Raw genomic sequence first — 18,920 nt, 5'->3', positions numbered from 1 at the left:
AACTGTTAAAACTTCAACTGTAGTTTGTATCTTGATTTTATATATATTTTTAAAATGTAGACCCATCAGGTACTTATTGTCCATTAGGTTTTGTATTAAAACAATGTTTTCAGATCATGTGGATGGAAACAGTAGAAGTTTAAGCTATTGTTTGTATTAAAGGTCAGCACAATGAATGACATTTTAAGAGATTTGATTTAGAATTTTATGCTAAAAAATTGTAAAAGGTTTAGAATGTAATGAAGCTTCTTTGGGTCTTCCTTAAGTCTCCCCAAGTCTAATTAAAATAAAATTGACACTGAGTTATAAAGATATTTAAAGTAAAACTAGACGTAAGTTCTGATCTTTTTGCTCTCTTTCTTTTCAGATTAAGGTTCAGGTTCGCCCAAGGTCTGTTTCATTACAGCTGCCTCTTCCGTGCCCTCTGTCAACCACAGTCCCCCCAGCAATCGGCACTACACCTTCACCTGTTCTCCACCAAGCAGGCTACCTTCCCACTGGCCCCTTTGGAGGAACGGTGCCAAATTCAGGGTACCCGGCCCAGTGGCCCAGAGTCCCCTCTTCAGTTGGCACAATGGGGCCAGTCAGCATGGGCATGGTACCATTCCCTACATTAGTCAATCCTGCACTGCAAGCCTTTCCCATGGCATTGAATGGCTCACAAAACCCCACATGCCGTGGCAGTGCCAGGACTGTATAACAATGTCAACCTTACTCAGTAAAATGTGTTTCTCTGTTATGCAAAGCTTTGTACGGTACAGTTTAGACCTATGCCAGCCATTTGTTGATTCTTTGTTTAAATCAGCACCTTTTTTGCTGGTTCTTTCTGTTGATACTAGATTGATTTTGTCTAGGTGTGCAGATTCTCCAGGCATCATGCTGAAACTACAGTTTCCATAATTCTGTTGCTTTGGCTAAGTGTTAATGATGTCGGTAACGTTCTGCCTTAACAGCAGAAACACTTGTACATAGCTTTAACAGTGTGTGTGTGTGTGTGTGTGTGTGTGTGTGTGTGTGTGTGTGTGTGTGTGTGTGTGTGTGTGTGTGTGTGTGTGTGTGTGACGCTTGAAAAAGTACAACTCTGCGTCTGTCTGCCCTTTATGAATTTTACAGCCATTTATTAGATGGATTTTGTCAAGTCGTCCAACTGTATGGCTGTGTTCAAAATTGGATATTCCTATACTCGTTGCAAAATGACATATTACTTCTGTAGAAATATGCAGTATAGTGGGAAGTATGCAAGAATCTTTCGATCTACTAGTCATGTGATTACCTGGTAGTTAAATGCATTGCTGATGAAATTAGCTTAAACACTAGCATGCGTACTCTACCTGTGCAGTGTTACAGCCTTTAAACATAGACTAACACCGATCAGCCATAACATTAAAACCACCTCCTTGTTTCTACACTCACTGTTCATTTTATCAGCTCCACTTACCATATAGAAGCACTTTGTAGTTCTACAATTACTGAATGTAGTCCATCTGTTTGTCTACATACTTTTTTAACCTGCTTTCACCCTGTTCTTCAATGGTCAGGACCACCATAGAGCAGGTATTAATTGGGTGGTGGATCATTCTCAGCACTGCAGTGACACTGACATGGTGGTGGTGTGTTAGTGTGTGTTGTGCTGGTATGAGTGGATCAGACACAGCAGCGCTGCTGGAGTTTGAGAAAAAAAGGTATGAGAAACAGATGGACTACAGTCAGTAATTGTAGAACTACAAAGTGCTCCTATATGGTAAGTGGAGCTGATAAAATGGACAGTGAGTGTAGAAACAAGGTGGTTTTAATGTTATGGCTGATCAGTGTAGGTTTAATGTATCAAGTTTAATTGTTGGATTTTTCCAGCTTTATTTAAACTTTGTATTCAAAGGCATCAGACAAGTTTCTAAAATGTTTCAATATGCAGAGCTAATCACCAGTAATAAGACTGAATTTAATATAAAGGTTTGTGTGTGAAGATGTGTGTGGTCGTGTGTAGCTGTGGGTTAAAGGTTTTTGTGTGTGTTTATAACAGTGGCTGTGTGCAAAGGTTGGCGTTGGTGGCTGTGAGTGAAGGTGGGTGTGTTTTAGGATGTTTGTGTATGAATTAAATAATAGATTTTAGGTTCCACTTTTGGATAAAAGTAATAATAAACAATCATTTCAAGTTAAGTTTTTAAAAGTAGTCAAAATGGCCATAAACAAAGAACTACTTATAATTTTCTAGTTATCAAATAATTTTTGTAATGATAATTATAGGGAAGAACTTCCTTTCATTTTTACTTAATGCACTTTTATTTAAAAACATCAATCATATTCCCAAAATGGTTGGTGCAGAGCTAAACTGTAGTTGGATGGTAAAGCTCTGTTGTTACTGGTTTAAACTGCCACATTCGGCTTTATTGCACTATTGTATTTATACTTAAGCCAGTTACTGTAGTTACATACTGCTGGTAAAATATGCTTTCTGGTTCTACCCAGGTTTCATCCAGATAGGACAGGAGCATGAACTCTAAGCACTCTATGTATAAGAGCTGAATCTTGCTGTTGCTACCACACCCTGGTCTTCTGAATTGAGATCTTTGGCGAACTAAAAACATTCATGTTGTTGACACACTGCATACTACAAACTGCTTCTGGGTGGGATTTATAATATGATTTATGCATAGGATGCCATTTTGAACACAGCTGGCAATCACAGACAGGCCTAAGATGGAACAAATGAGAAATTATTGGGCGATTACTAAAGATGTACACCGATCAGCCATAACATTAAAACCACCTCCTGGTTTTTACACACACTGTTCATTTTATCAGCTCCACTTACCATTTAGAAGCACTTTGTAGTTCTAGAATACATTTCTCTACATATTTTTTTTAGCTTGCTTTCACCCTGTTCTTCAGTGGTCAGGACCCCCACAAGACCACCACAGAGCAGGTATTATTTAGGTGGGGGATCATTCTCAGCACTGCAGTGACAATGACATGGTGGTGGTGTGTTAGTGTGTGTTGTGCTGGTATGAGTGGATCAGACACAGCAGCACTGCTGGAGATTTTAAATACCACGTCCACTCACTGTCCACTCTATTAGACACTCATACCTAGTTGGTCCACCTTGTAGATGTAAAGTCCGAGACGATCGCTCATCTATTGCAGCTGTTTGAGTTGGTCATTTTCTGGACCTTCAGCTGCTGTTTGAGTTGGTCATCATCTTAGACCATCAGTGGTCACGCTGTTGGCTGGTGGACTATTCTCAGTCCAGCAGTGACAGTGAGGTGTTTAAAAACTCCATCAGCATTGGTGTGTCTTATCCACTCATACCAGCACAACACACAATAACACACCACCACCATGTCAGTGTCACTGCAGTGCTGAGAATGATCCACCACCCAAATAATACCTACTCTGTAGTGGTTCTGTGGGGGTCCTGATCATTGAAGAACAGTGTGAAAGCAGGCTAAAAAAGTATGTAGAGAAACAGATGGACTACAGTCAGTAATTGTAGAACTGTAAAGTGCTTTTATATGGTAAGTGGAGCTGATAAAATGGACCAGTGAGTGTAGAAACAAGGAGGTGGTTTTAATGTTATGCCTGATTGGTGTACATGCAGACTGGAAAAAATGAGACTGACGTTCAGATGAAAAAGAAACACTATCAGTATTTTTTTAGATTTTTTTTTTATTTTATTTATTTTATTTTTTTAAACATGGGCAATTCAATCAAGCAAGTCAATCACCTATACAAGGTGCAGTCTCAGACCTCAGTGGGGCTACCCTACATAGATACGACGATTCAGGGGAATGTAGTGCCTTGAATGAATTGAATTTCACCATGAAACTCAACATGTCTGCTCATAAACCCCTAAACAGAACTGTACATCCTTGTGAGTCAGTAAAATAATCTTTTCATAATCTTTTTTTAATTTCTAATGCACTTGATTTCTAATGCACCATATTTTTGTTTACATTTGAAAGCCCTTTAGATACAGCATAACAAGAATCATGGTTCAAAAACATGCTATTTCACATTTAATGAGCAAGCCATTTTTCAGTTCACATGACCATTGCAGTGCAGTTACAATCAGTGTGTGAACGTATGGTAATCTATTTTTTTTTTTCTTCAGTTGTAAGCTCATATATCAGTATACACCTGTTTTTACAGGTGTATATCGGATGTGTCCCATATTCCTAAGCACAGTTTTCGGCCTGGTCGCTGTAGCGTTTAGAAATGAACGTTGGACAAATCAAGTAAAAATCTAGCCAACTGTGCAAGTTTACACCGATCAGGCATAACATTAAAACCACCTCCTTGTTTCTACACTCACTGTCCATTTTATCAGCTCCACTTACCATATAGAAGCACTTTGTAGTTCTACAATTACTGACTGTAGTCCATCTGTTTTTCTACATACCTTTTTTAGCCTGCTTTCACCCTGTTCTTCAATGGTCAGGACCTCCACAGAGCAGGTATTATTTAGGTGGTGGATCATTCTCAGCACTGCAGTGACACTGACATGGTGGTGGTGTGTTAGTGTGTGTTGTGCTGGGATGAGTGGATCAGACACAGCAGCTCTGCTGGAGTTTTTAAATACTGTGTCCACTGACTGTCCACTCTATTAGACACTCCTACCTAGTTGGTCCACCTTGTAGATGTAAAGTGAGAGACGATCGCTCATTTATTGCTGCTGTTTGAGTTGGTCATCATCTGGACCATCAGTGGTCACAGGACGCTGCCCATGGGGCGCTGTTGGCTGGATATTTTTGGTTGGTGGACTATTGTCTTGGTGGACCTTGTGTCTTATCCACTCATACCATCACAACACACACTAACAGTGTCGGTGTCACTGCAGTGCTGAGAATGATCCACCACCCAAATAATACCTGCTCTGTGGTGGTCCTGGGAGAGTCCTGACCATTGAAGAACAGGGTGAAAGCAGGTTAAAAAAGTATGTAGAGAAACAGATGGACTACAGTCAGTAATTGTAGAACTACAAAGTGCTTCTATATGGTAAGTGAAGCTGATAAAATGGACAGTGAGTGTAAAAACAAGGAGGTGGTCATAATGTTATGCCTAATCTGTGTTTTCTCTAATGTGCTTGCTTCATCCTATGTTTGGTTGCCCAAAAGCATACTTAAGTAATGTACCAGAGGTGTCTGTTACACACAGCCCCATATACCCTTGTATGTCTCTCGTTACATACAAACCTGATAATGTAGACATGTTTATCTATATTAGGGGAGTTCTTTAGGGTCTAAGGGTGTGAAAGTAATTGGAACAGTGCTTGATTTGTTGCACTAAATGGTAATTAATTAGAATTTCTGTCACAGCACAAATAAATAATAACTGTGTCGTCTTGAAAACCTGTAATAAAGTGGTTAGTGAGGAAAGCCAATTGGGACTTTTAAATAAAAAAAAATTAGACATCTACTGATTACTAGGCTGTCAGACAAACAGGAATAAAACACTTGAGAAAAATGAGGCAGACAAAAAACCTTATTCAGAATGATTTGTCCACTCCAGTTCAATTATAGGTGTTTTGTACCTGCAGATGTATGGATGGTGTATGAATGTAGCAGTAAATGTGATGGGCTGTGTAGCTAAGTGCAATTTCACTGTAAGTCACAATCAGAATTAAATGGGGGGAGATATAAAGTTTTCTGAAATGGCCTTGTTGCAAGCCTTTTGCACAAACTAGGTGAAAAGGAGGCCAGTGCTGCCTAGCGTTCTATACTCACTATAATGAGTTTAATCTTAGTTCTGGATTTGTATTCATTTTTTTGTCTGTTGTATTGATGTGTAACCTGGTTGTATTGTAAGTTAGGATGGTGGTGCAAATCTTTAAGGTCTAATATTTGTGTTTTTAATTTAGTGCTGCTAAATTAACTTGAGTGATCCAGAAAAGCAAAAACAGAGGTGAACAATAGTGATCAAGGCTGGATTTTGTACCATTGGTAGTTGGGACAGTCACCGAATTGCGTTCATGCATGACGCAGCAGTCTAACAAGCTAGAACACTCAGTTATGATCTTGAGTTTGAATCTGGCTTGGCATCTCTTCCCACTGCTGCTGTGCTATACTGTCTCTGTGACTGGTCCGGGTGCCCGTGAGAGTCGGAGGTTGGTGGGGCAGGGGGCATGTGGTGACGTGATCCAGCTATCCCTGATCAGATCAGGAGTTGTGCAGCCGCAGCGGATTTACAACTGGGAAGTAAAAATGCCTAGATTGAGAGGAAGAGGGAACATCGGAATGATAAAAACACTGATCAGCCATAACATTAAAACCACCTCCTTGTTTCTACACTCACTGTCTATTTTATCAGCCCCATTTACCATATAGAAGCACTTTGTAGTTCTACAATTACTGACTGTAGTCCATCTGTTTCTCTACATATGTTTTTAGCCTGCTTTTACTCTGTTCTTCAATGGTCAGGACCCCCACAGGACCACTACAGAGCAGGTATTATTTGGGTGGTGGATCATTCTCAGTACTGCAGTGACACTGACATGGTGGTGGTGTGTTAGTGTGTGTTAATGCTGGTATGAGTGGATCAGACACAGCAGTGCTGCTGGAGTTTTTAAACAGTGTGCACTTACTGCCCACTCTATTAGACACTCCTACCCAGTTGGTCCACCTTGTAGCTGTAAAGTCAGAGACGATCGCTCATCTATTGCAGCTGTTTGAGTTGGTCATTTTCTGGACCTTCATCAGTGGTCACAGGACGCTGCCCATGGGGCGCTGTTGGCTGGATATTTTTGATTGGTGGACTATTCTCAGTCCAGCAGTGACAGTAAGGTGTTTAAAAACCCCATCAGCATTGCTGTGTTTTATCCACTCATATCAGCACAACACACTAACACACCACCACCATGTCAGTGTCACTGCAGTGCTGAGAATGATCCACCACCCAAATAATACCTGCTCTGTGGTGGTCCTGGGAGAGTCCTGACCATTGAAGAACAGCATGAAAGGGGGCTAACAAAGCATGCAGAGAAACTTAAGTTCTACAATTACTGACTGTAGTTCAATTACTGTATTCATCAATTCAATTCAATGAGTTCAATTACTGTAGTTCATCTAAGTGCTTCTATATGGTAAGTGGAGCTGATAAAATGGACAGTGAGTGTAAAAACAAGGAGGTGGTTTTAATGTTATGGCTGATCGGTGTATGTGGATTTGAGGAATTGTTTTAGAGCATGGTTCTATGACTACCTGATTGTTTCATGCTATGTATCTAAGTCAGCAGTTTTTACTTTGATTGATCTAGCCTATTCTTGACTGCTCATAGTGCATGCCTCGGTCCCAGTTTTCTTTCCTGCTTTTAAAGCATGGGTTCCTAACCTACTGTACTTTAATGCTATAGGCCTATTGTTCCTCTACATCAGTAAATGTGTGTGGCACGCAAGACAAACTAAAAGTACTATAAACTACTCAAGGTACAAAATCCAAGCATGATTATTACAACTAAATTACACAATAGCATCAGTGTAATACATAGTCAGAACTGATCACCTGATTATTTTTTGCTTTTGCTTTTTTTATGAGATTGAAAATTAAAATGTATTTTTCGATGGGGACAGCCTAGCATCTTTGGCACAGCTTTTGCACTTCCCCTTTTAATCAATATTCTGATCTTTTCCACTTGAACCAGCATGTTCAGGCTCAACACTAGACACTTCCAAACTGGAGCCACATTTTCTACCCCGCATTAAAGGAGGTGGTGAGCCGTGGTTCCGCCAAGCTGTGAACTGTACAGATCGTTTGTAATTACTGTATGTAACGTTCTTTTGCTTTGTACTACTATTCTTCACCTTTTTTGCCAACATGTTGTTTTATTAATTCCATCAATTCGGTTTGAATTGGATTTTGTATAGCCGTTATGCAGAACCTTCTGCTTTGTGAGAAACACTACTAGTAAGAGATTTCTGTCCTCTTTTACTTATTGTATTCTTCATCCAGTTGCCAATTCTGAATAAGCATTTAAACAATGTGGAGCTGAATTATTTTTTCTTATTTATCATTTTCTTCATAAAAGCAATGGTGAGTTATCCTGTTTAAAATCCCACACTTTTCACATTGTTATTCAGCCCAGCCCCACAAGCTGCACTCCTCTCACAAAGACTCTGTATATGTTTGAAGAAAGAAAGAAATAAACATTATTTTGTGCTTGATAATAACATTTGTGTCATCTGTAATGAGTTTTATGCCTCATAAATAATTGTATCTTATACTGTATGTGTTACATCTGGTAGAACACCAGAGCTGGGATCTCGAATACATCGTATCAAATCTCAGCTCTACCTGCCGACTGGGCTGAGCAGCTATATGAACAACGATTGGCCTGTTGTTCAGATAGGGGTGGGATATTAAAGCTGGATAGGGACTCTCTCATAACTAATGCAGTTATGACCTCTGCTGGCTGATTGATGGCGCCTGCACAGAGATGGGAAAAGAGTGCTGTCAGGGTGTGTCTCTTCGTACACAGTTCTGATCTGCACTGCACTCGTCAAAGTGTAGGTGACCAAATGCACACGGCTGCTGCCCATGTGTCGGAGGGGGTGTGGGTTAGCTTCCTCCTCCTCAATCAAAGCGGGGATCGGGCAATTGGACACTCTAAAAGGGAGAAAAAGGGGAGAAAATGCATAAACACAAAAAATATATATACATATATACACAGTGTGGCTAAAATGTATTAAGTCAGCCACTGATTGTGCACGTTCTCCTACTTAGAAAGATGAGAGAGGTCTGTAATTTTCATCATAGGTACACTTGGACCTGCACCAGGCTGGGAAGAGTGAATCTACAATAGGCAAGCAGGTTGGTGTGAATAAATCAACTGTGGGAGCAATTGTAAGAAAATGGAAGATATACAAGACCATTGATAATCTCCCTCGATCTGGGGCCCCACGCAAGATCTCATCCCGTGGGGTCAAAATGATCATGAGAACGGTGAGCAAAAATCCCAGAACTACACGGAGGGACCTGATGAATGACCTGCAGAGAGCTGGGACCAAAGTAACAAAGGCTACCATCAGTAACGCACTACGCCGAGAGGGACTCAAATCCTGCAGTGCCAGGCGTGTCCCCCTGCTTAAGCCAGTACATGTCTAGGCCTGTCTGAAGTTTGCCAGAGAGCATATGGATGATCCAGAAGAGGATTGAGAGAATATCATGTGGTCAGATGAAACCAAAATGGAACTTTTTGGTAAAAACTCAACTCGTCGTGTTTGGAGGAAGAAGAATGCTGAGTTGCATCCCAAGAACACCATACCTACTGTGAAGCATGGGGGTGGAAACATCATGCTTTGGGGCTGTTTTTCTGCAGACTTAGAGGAAACGTTTGACCTCTGTCATTGCCAACAAAGGTTATGTTACAAAGTATTGAGTTGAACTTTTGTTATTGACCAAATATTTATTTTCCACCATAGTTTACAAATAAATTCTTTAAAAATCCTACAATGTGATTTCCTGGATTTTTTTTTTTTCCTCATTTTGTCTCTCATAGTTGAAGTGTACCTATGATGAAAATTACAGACCTCTCTCATCTTTCTAAGTAGGAGAACTTGCACAATCAGTGGCTGACTAAATACTTTTTGGCCCCACTATGTACAGTGTATCACAAAAGTGAGTACACCCCTCACATTTCTGCAGATATTTAAGTATATCTTTTCATGGGACAACACTGACAAAATGACACTTTGACACAATGAAAAGTAGTCTGTGTGCAGCTTATATAACAGTGTAAATTTATTCTTCCCTCAAAATAACTCAATATACAGCCATTAATGTCTAAACCACCGGCAACAAAAGTGAGTACACCCCTTAGTGAAAGTTCCTGAAGTGTCAATATTTTGTGTGGCCACCATTATTTCCCAGAACTGCCTTAACTCTCCTGGGCATGGAGTTTACCAGAGCTTCACAGGTTGCCACTGGAATGCTTTTCCACTCCTCCATGACGACATCACGGAGCTGGCGGATATTCGAGACTTTGCGCTCCTCCAGCTTCCGCTTGAGGATGCCCCAAAGATGTTCTATTGGGTTTAGGTCTGGAGACATGCTTGGCCAGTCCATCACCTTTACCCTCAGCCTCTTCAATAAAGCAGTGGTCGTCTTAGAGGTGTGTTTGGGGTCATTATCATGCTGGAACACTGCCCTGCGACCCAGTTTCCAGAGGGAGGGGATCATGCTCTGCTTCAGTATTTCACAGTACATATTGGAGTTCATGTGTCCCTCAATGAAATGTAACTCCCCAACACCTGCTGCACTCATGCAGCCCCAGACCATGGCATTCCCACCACCATGCTTGACTGTAGGCATGACACACTTATCTTTGTACTCCTCACCTGATTGCCGCCACACATGCTTGAGACCATCTGAACCAAACAAATTAATCTTGGTCTCATCAGACCATAGGACATGGTTCCAGTAATCCATGTCCTTTGTTGACATGTCTTCAGCAAACTGTTTGCGGGCTTTCTTGTGTAGAGACTTCAGAAGAGGCTTCCTTCTGGGGTGACAGCCATGCAGACCAATTTGATGTAGTGTGCGGCGTATGGTCTGAGCACTGACAGGCTGACCCCCCACCTTTTCAATCTCTGCAGCAATGCTGACAGCACTCCTGCGCCTATCTTTCAAAGACAGCAGTTGGATGTGACGCTGAGCATGTGCACTCAGCTTCTTTGGACAACCAACGCAAGGTCTGTTCTGAGTGGATCCTGCTCTTTTAAAACGCTGGATGATCTTGGCCACTGTGCTGCAGCTCAGTTTCAGGGTGTTGGCAATCTTCTTGTAGTCTTGGCCATCTTCATGTAGCGCAACAATTCGTCTTTTAAGATCCTCAGAGAGTTATTTGCAATGAGGTGCCATGTTGGAACTTTCAGTGACCAGTATGAGAGAGTGTGAGAGCTGTACTACTAAATTGAACACACCTGCTCCCTATGCACACCTGAGACCTAGTAACACTAACAAATCACATGACATTTTGGAGGGAAAATGACAAGCAGTGCTCAATTTGGACATTTAGGGGTGTAGTCTCTTAGGGGTGTACTCACTTTTGTTGCCGGTGGTTTAGACATTAATGGCTGTATATTGAGTTATTTTGAGGGAAGAATAAATTTACACTGTTATATAAGCTGCACACAGACTACTTTTCATTGTGTCAAAGTGTCATTTTGTCAGTGTTGTCCCATGAAAAGATATACTTAAATATCTGCAGAAATGTGAGGGGTGTACTCACTTTTGTGATACACTGTATGTGTGTGTATGTATGTACAGTGTATCACAAAAGTGAGTACACCCCTCACATTTCTGCAAATATTTCATTATATCTTTTCATGGGACAACACTATAGACATGAAACGTGGATATAACTTAGAGTAGTCAGTGTACAGCTTGTATAGCAGTGTAGATTTACTGTCTTCTGAAAATAACTCAACACAGCCATTAATGTCTAAATAGCTGGCAACATAAGTGAGTACACCCCACAGTGAACATGTCCAAATTGTGCCCAAAGTGTCAATATTTTGTGTGACCACCATTATTAACCAGCACTGCCTTAACCCTCCTGGGCATGGAATTCACCAGAGCTGCACAGGTTGCTACTGGAATCCTCTTCCACTCCTCCATGATGACATCACGGAGCTGGTGGATGTTAGATACCTTGAACTTCTCCACCTTCCACTTGAGGATGCGCCACAGGTGCTCAATTGAGTTTAGTCCATCACCTTTACCTTCAGCTTGCTCAGCAAGGCAGTTGTCATCTTGGAGGTTGTGTTTGGGGTCGTTATCCTGTTGGAAAACTGCCATGAGGCCCAGTTTTCGAAGGGAGGGGATCATGCTCTGTTTCAGAATGTCACAGTACATGTTGGAATTCATGTTTCCCTCAATGAACCGCAGCTCCCCAGTGCCAGCAACACTCATGCAGCCCAAGACCATGATGCTACCACCACCATGCTTGACTGTAGGCAAGATACAGTTGTCTTGGTACTTCTCACCAGGGCGCCGCCACACATGCTGGACACCATCTGAGCCAAACAAGTTTATCTTGGTCTCGTCAGACCACAGGGCATTCCAGTAATCCATGTTCTTGGACTGCTTGTCTTCAGCAAACTGTTTGCGGGATTTCTTGTGCGTCAGCTTCCTTCTGGGATGACGACCATGCAGACCGAGTTGATGCAGTGTGCGGTGTATGGTCTGAGCACTGACAGGCTGACCTCCCACGTCTTCAACCTCTGCAGCAATGCTGGCAGCACTCATGTGTCTATTTTTTAAAGCCAACCTCTGGATGTGACGCCGAACACGTGGACTCAACTTCTTTGGTCGACCCTGGCGAAGCCTGTTCCGAGTGGAACCTGTCCTGGAAAACCGCTGTATGACCTTGGCCACCATGCTGTAGCCCAGTTTCAGGGTGTTAGCAATCTTCTTATAGCCCAGGCCATCTTTGTGGAGAGCAACAATTCTATTTCTCACATCCTCAGAGAGTTCTTTGCCATGAGGTGCCATGTTGAATATCCAGTGGCCAGTATGAGAGAATTGTACCCAAAACACCAAATTTAACAGCCCTGCTCCCCATTTACACCTGGGACCTTGACACATGACACCAGGGAGGGACAACGACACATTTGGGCACAATTTGGACATGTTCACTGTGGGGTGTACTCATTTATGTTGCCAGCTATTTAGACATTAATGGCTGTGTGTTGAGTTATTTTCAGAAGACAGTAAATCTACACTGCTATACAAGCTGTACACTGACTACTCTAAGTTATATCCAAGTTTCATGTCTATAGTGTTGTCCCATGAAAAGATATAATGAAATATTTGCAGAAATGTGAGGGGTGTACTCACTTTTGTGATACACTGTATATATGTGTGTATATATATATATATATATATATATATATATATATATATATATATATATATATATATATATACAGTGGCTTGCAAAAGTATTCATACCCCTTGAACTTTTCCATATTTTGTCACATTACAACCACAAACATAAATATATTTTACTGGAATTTAATGTGAAAGACCAACACAAAGTGGTATACAATTGTGAAGTGGAAGGAAAATTATACATGATTCAAAACATTTTTTACAAATAAAAAACTGAAAAGTGCAGTGTGCAAAAGTATCCAGCCCCCTTTTCTCTGAGTGCAACCAATTGCATTCAGAAGTTGCCTGATGACTGCTAATGACTAAAAAGAGTCCACCTGTGTGTAATCTAATCTCAGTACAAATACAGCTGCTCCGTGACGGCCTCAGAGGTTGGTTAAGAGAATATTGGTGAGTAAACAGCATTATGAAGTCCAAAGAACACACCAGACAGGTCAGGAATAAGGTTGTGGAGAAGTTTAAAGCAGGCTTAGGCTATAAAAAGATTTCCCAAGCTTTGAACATCTCACGGAGCACTGTTCAATCCATTATCCGGAAATGGAAAGAATATGGCACAACTGTAAACCTACCAAGACAAGGCCGTCCACCTAAACTTACAGGCCGAACAAGGAGAGCACTGATCAGAGATGCAGCCAAGAGGCCCATGGTGACTCTGGACGAAATGCAGAGATCCACAGCTCAGGTGGGGGAATCTGTCCACAGGAGAACTATTAGTCGTGCACTGCACAAATGTGGTCTTTATGGAAGAGTGGCAAGAAGAAAGCCATTGTTAAAAGAAAACCATAAAAAGTCCCGTTTGCAGTTTGCCAGAAGCCATGTTGGGGACACAGCAAACATGTGGAACAAGGTGCTTTGGTCAGATGAGACCAAAATTGAACTTTTTGGCCTAAATGCAAAACGCTATGTGAGGCGGAGAATTAACACTGCACATCACTCTGAACACACCATCCCCACTGTCAAATATGGTGGTGGCAGCATCATGCTCTGGGGCTGCTTCTCTTCAGCAGGGACAGGGAAGTTGGTCAAAGTTGATGGGAAGATGGATGGAGCCAAATACAGGGCAATCTTGGAAGAAAACCTGTTGGAGTCTGCAAAAGACTTGAGACTGGGGCGGAGGTTCACCTTCCAGCAGGACAACGACCCTAAACATAAAGCCAGGGCTACAATGGAATGGTTTAAAACAAAACATATTCATGTGTTAGAATGGCCCAGTCAAAGTCCAGACCTAAACCCAATCGAGAATTTGTGGCAAGATCTGAAAACTGCTGTTCACAAACGCTCTCCATCTAATCTGACTGAGCTTGAGCTGTTTTGCAAAGAAGAATGGGCAAAAATGTCAGTCACTAGATGTGCAAAGCTGGTGGAGACATACCCTAAAAGACTTGCAGCTGTAATTGCAGCAAAAGGTGGTTCCACAAAGTATTGACTCAGGGGGGCTGGATACTTTTGCACACCGCACTTTTCAGTTTTTTATTTGTAAAAAATGTTTTGAATCATGTATAACTTTCGTTCCACTTCACAATTGTATACCACTTTGTGTTGGTCTTTCACATTAAATTCCAGTGAAATAAATTTATGTTTGTGGTTGTAATGTGACAAAATATGGAAAAGTTCAAGGGGTATGAATACTTTTGCAAGCCACTGTATATATATATACAGTGTATCACAAAAGTATATATATATATGTGGGGAAAATATTTTACCCACATACAGTGAAGAAAATAAGTATTTGATCCCCTGCTGATTTTGTAAGTTTACCCCCTTACAAAGATTTGAACTATAATTTTTATGGAAGGTTTATTTTAACAGAGAGAGACAGAATATCAACAAAAAATCCAAAAAAAAAAAAACATTAAATAAAGGTTATAAATTAATTTGTATTTAATTAAGGGAAATAAGTTTTTGATCCCCTACCAACCAGCAAGAATTCTGACCCCCACAGACCGGTTATGTGCCCATGAGGCACACAAATTAGTCCTGTCCCTGTATAAAAGACACCTGTAACAGAATCAGTTTCTTCCATTCAAATCTCTCGACCACCATGGGCAAGACCAAAGAGCTATCAAAGGACGTCAGGGACAAGATTGTAGACCTGCACAAGGCTGGAATGGGCTACAAGACCGTCAGCAAGAAGCTTGGTGAGAAGAGATCACTGTTAGCGCGATCATTCGAAAATGGAAGAAATACAAGATCACAGTCAATCACCCTCGCTCTGGAGCTCCATGCAAGATCTCACTTCATGGGCTAAGAATGATTCTGAGAAAGGTGAGGTCAGTCCAGAATTACCCGGGAGGAGCTTGTCAATGATCTCAAGGGAGCTGGGAGCAGAGAAATGCTGGATATGACCCCAAGAACACCATCCCCACTGGGCATTTCTCTGCCTCCAAACACGGCGAGTGGAGTTGATGCCAAAGAGCTCAATTTTGGTCTCATCTGACCATATCACATTCTCCCAAGCTTTCTCTGAATCATTCAGGTGTTCATTGGCAAACTTCAGACGGGCCTGTACATGAGCTTTCTTGAGCAAAGGGACTTTGCGGGCACTGCAGGCTCTCAATCCATTACGGCGAAGTGTGTTACTAATGGTTTTCTTGGTGACTGTGCTCCCAGCTCCCTTTAGATCATTGACAAGCTCCTCCCGTGTAATTCTGGGCTGACCTCACCTTTCTCAGAATCATTCTTACCCCACCAGGTGAGATCTTGCATGGAGCTCCAGAGTGAGGGCGATTGACTGTGATCTTGTATTTCTTCCATTTTCGAATTATCGCACCAACAGTGGTCTCTTTCTCACCAAGCTTCTTGCTGATGGTCTTGTCGCCCATTCCAGCCTTGTGCAGGTCTACAATCTTGTCCCTGATGTCCTTTGATAGCTCTTTGGTCTTGCCCATGGTGGTCGAGAGATTTGAACAGAAGAAACTGATTCTGTGATGGGTGTCTTTTATACAGGGACAGGACTAATTTTTGTGCCTCATGGGCACATAACCGGTCTGTGGGGGTCAGAACTCTTGCTGGTATGTAGGGGATCAAATACTTATTTCCCTTAATTAAATACAAATTAATTTATAACTTTTATTTAATGTTTTTTTCTGGATTTTTTGTTGATATTCTGTCTCTCTCTGTTAAAATAAACCTTCCATAAAAATAGACTGTTCAAGTCCACAAAGTTGAATCAGTTCATCTGGACACAAGTTTGTTGTAGAGATACGTTTCGTCACTCAATCCGAATGACTTCTTCAGTCTGAGCTGGTGTTGAATACCCCAACCTTATATGCAGTTGATTTGCATAACGACCGATCACAGCTCATTGCATAACAATGGAACTGGTGATCAGGTCCATATGAAATTCACAATGACCATTAATTACAATGGTCATGTGTGTCTTTCACACACGATTGGGGTAAAGCTCTAATTACGGCGTTGTATGATGGTGAGAGATGTACTCTCAGGCCCCCTCCCCGGTTCAGAGATGGTCGTTCCCTCTTCACGTAAATGGCCTCTTTGACTCCACGTTCAAACCAGCGTTCCTCCTTGTCAAGGATCTGCACATCTTCATCATTAAATGAGTGGCCGCTGGCTTGCAGGCGGGTGTAAACCGCAGAGTCCTGGCCAGAAGAGGTCGATCTTCTATGTTGTGCCATCCGTTTCGCCAGTGGCTGTTTAGTTTCCCCGATGTACAGTTCCCGGCAATCCTCCCGGCACCTAACAGCATACACTACGTTACTCTGTTTTTGTCGAGGAACCCGGTCCTTAGGGTTAACTAATTTATGGCGTAGCGTGTTCTGGGGTTTGAACGCAACTGAAACACAGTGTTTGGAGAATATCCGTCTTAATTGTTCCGATACTCCCGCCACATACGGAATCACCACTGGTTTGCGCTTAGACCGCGGTTGTTCTTCTCCTCCCTTTGATCCACTGGAGCTGTGTTTGGGCATTTTTCCCGCTTTTACGAATGCCCAGTTGGGATAACCACATTCACCCAGGGCCTTCTTGACATGAGATTTCTCTCTATCCTTGGCCGTAGTGTCTGTGGGGATGCTGTTCGCCCGGTGGTGCAGCGTCCTGATGACTCCTAGTTTGTGCTCTAAAGGATGATGGGAGTCAAACCTTAAGTACTGGTCCGTGTGCGTTGGTTTGCGGTAAACATTTACTTTCAACCGTCCCCCATCTTTACTAGCAATTTCACAGTCTAAGAATGCTAAAACGTTGTCGCTTGCATCCTCCCTTGTGAACTGATGTGTTGATGTGGTCCGTGAAATGTGGTACTTCCTCTGATTTTATTTTAACCCAGGTGTCGTCCACATATCTGAACCAATGACTCGGTGGTGTCCCTGAGTAGGTCCTTAGTGCCTTCTTTTCCACTTCCTACATGTACAGGTTTGCAACAATAGGTGAGACTGGGGACCCCATAGCACACCCATGTTTCTGTTTGTAGAACTGTCCTCTGTACGAGAAGTAGGTGGACTGAAGACACAGTTCTAGGAGTGTGCACACCTGGTCCGTGGTAAGGGTGGTCCTCGTGTTCCGGGTGGGGTCGCCTTGTAGTTTCCTACGGACCACCTCCACTGCCTCAGCAACCGGAATGCACGTGAAGAGGGATGTAACATCATACGAGACCATTGTTTCCTCCGTCTCAATGATGACGCCCGTCACCTTGTCCACAAAATCCATGGTGTTCTGAATGTGGTGTTCCGTGCTACCTACCAACGGGTTGAGAATCGATGCTAGAAACTTAGAAATGTTATAAGTCACAGAGTTAATCATACAAACAATGGGTCGTAAAGGTACATCCTGTTTGTGTATCTTAGGTAACCCATACAGACTAGGTGTAGCCTCCCCCGGATATAATTTGTAGTACAAAGCCCTGTCAATAGCATTGTTCTGTTCTAAAACTTTCAGACAATCTATCACCTTTTTCTTGTAGCTACTACCTGGATCTCGTTTCAGCAGCTCATAAGTGTTAGTGTCACTAAGTAACAACATCACTTTCTCATGATAGTCTATCTGGTTTAATAGAACAGTACATCTACCTTTGTCAGCAGGAAGTATGATGATGTTATTGTCCTTACTAAGTGTAGTAAGTGCATACCTCTCGTCTCTGCTGATGTTGGATGGCGGTGGCTTTGCATTACTCAGGCAAGCTGACACTTTCATCCGCAACTGTTCCGCTTCCAGGTCGGAGATGTTGTTGTTGCGGATTGCTGATTCTGTGGCTGTGATCAGTTCCACTAGTGGGACTTGCTTTGGTGTAACAGCGAAATTCAACCCCTTAGCCAAGATGTCTTTCTCCGCTTGTGTGAGTTGTCTGTCCGACAAGTTCTTCACCCACTTGTCCACATCCACCAGCGTGTGTTTGCCCTTCATTCCTCTTTCGGCCATCCATGGTCTGTTGGTGTTTCTGTCCTGCAGCAAGCAAGTCAAACTTTTTTTGCTGCCTGGTTTTTTACTTTTCATGTTGTCCTAGACGAGCCTTCTGCGTGAAGTTAATCACCTGTTGGAGAGTGGGCTCATCTAGACGTGATGTAAGTCTTTGTACAATCTGCTCCTCTCTAGTTTTTAAGACATCGATTGTGAAGTTAGTTTGTCTCACCCGTTCATTCAATAGCTGGTTCTGTGCCTTCTGAATGATCTTGCTAGCTCGGTGACCTTTGACAGAATATCTGAGTTGCAGGCTCTTAGGTGTGATCCTGCTCTGTCTGCATCTGATGTTAAATCGCAGGTGGTTCCTGTAGTCAGCCATCTTGCGTGCCGTTTTCTCGTACTCCCGTACGAGTTTGAGGCAATCCTTGCCGAAGTGAGTCAGAATCTGTTGGCCTGAGAGTACATCTCTCACCATCATACAACGCTCACCATACAATCTCTCACCATCATACAATGCCATAATTGGAGCTTTACCCCAATCATGTGTGAAAGACACACATGACCATTGTAATTAATGGTCATTGTGAATTTCATATGGACCTGATCACCAGTTCCATTGTTATGCAATACGTGGTGATCGGTCGTTATGCAAATCAACTGCATATAAGGTTGGGGTATTCA

The 18,920-nt window shown here is 42.2% G+C and overlaps 1 protein-coding gene and 1 pseudogene across 1 annotated transcript in view; one reads left to right on the top strand and one right to left on the bottom strand.

Annotated features, from left to right (window-relative positions):
* LOC134318312 (serine/threonine-protein kinase WNK2-like) overlaps positions 1 to 707 on the top strand; it is a 97,252-nt gene extending 96,545 nt beyond the window's left edge. Inside the window, exon 27 of the mRNA XM_062999166.1 lies at positions 368 to 707. Coding sequence (XP_062855236.1) covers positions 368 to 700 — 333 coding nt within the window. The 3' untranslated portion in view covers positions 701 to 707. The remainder of the gene's footprint in view (positions 1 to 367) is intronic.
* Positions 708 to 8,561: 7,854 nt separating this feature from the next.
* Positions 8,562 to 18,714, bottom strand: LOC134318028 (uncharacterized; annotated as a pseudogene).
* Positions 18,715 to 18,920: the final 206 nt, after the last annotated feature.

The sequence above is a fragment of the Trichomycterus rosablanca genome, chromosome 7, assembly GCF_030014385.1.
Source record: "Trichomycterus rosablanca isolate fTriRos1 chromosome 7, fTriRos1.hap1, whole genome shotgun sequence".
Lineage (NCBI taxonomy): Eukaryota > Metazoa > Chordata > Actinopteri > Siluriformes > Trichomycteridae > Trichomycterus > Trichomycterus rosablanca.
This window is presented reverse-complemented; position numbering and strand designations above follow the sequence as displayed.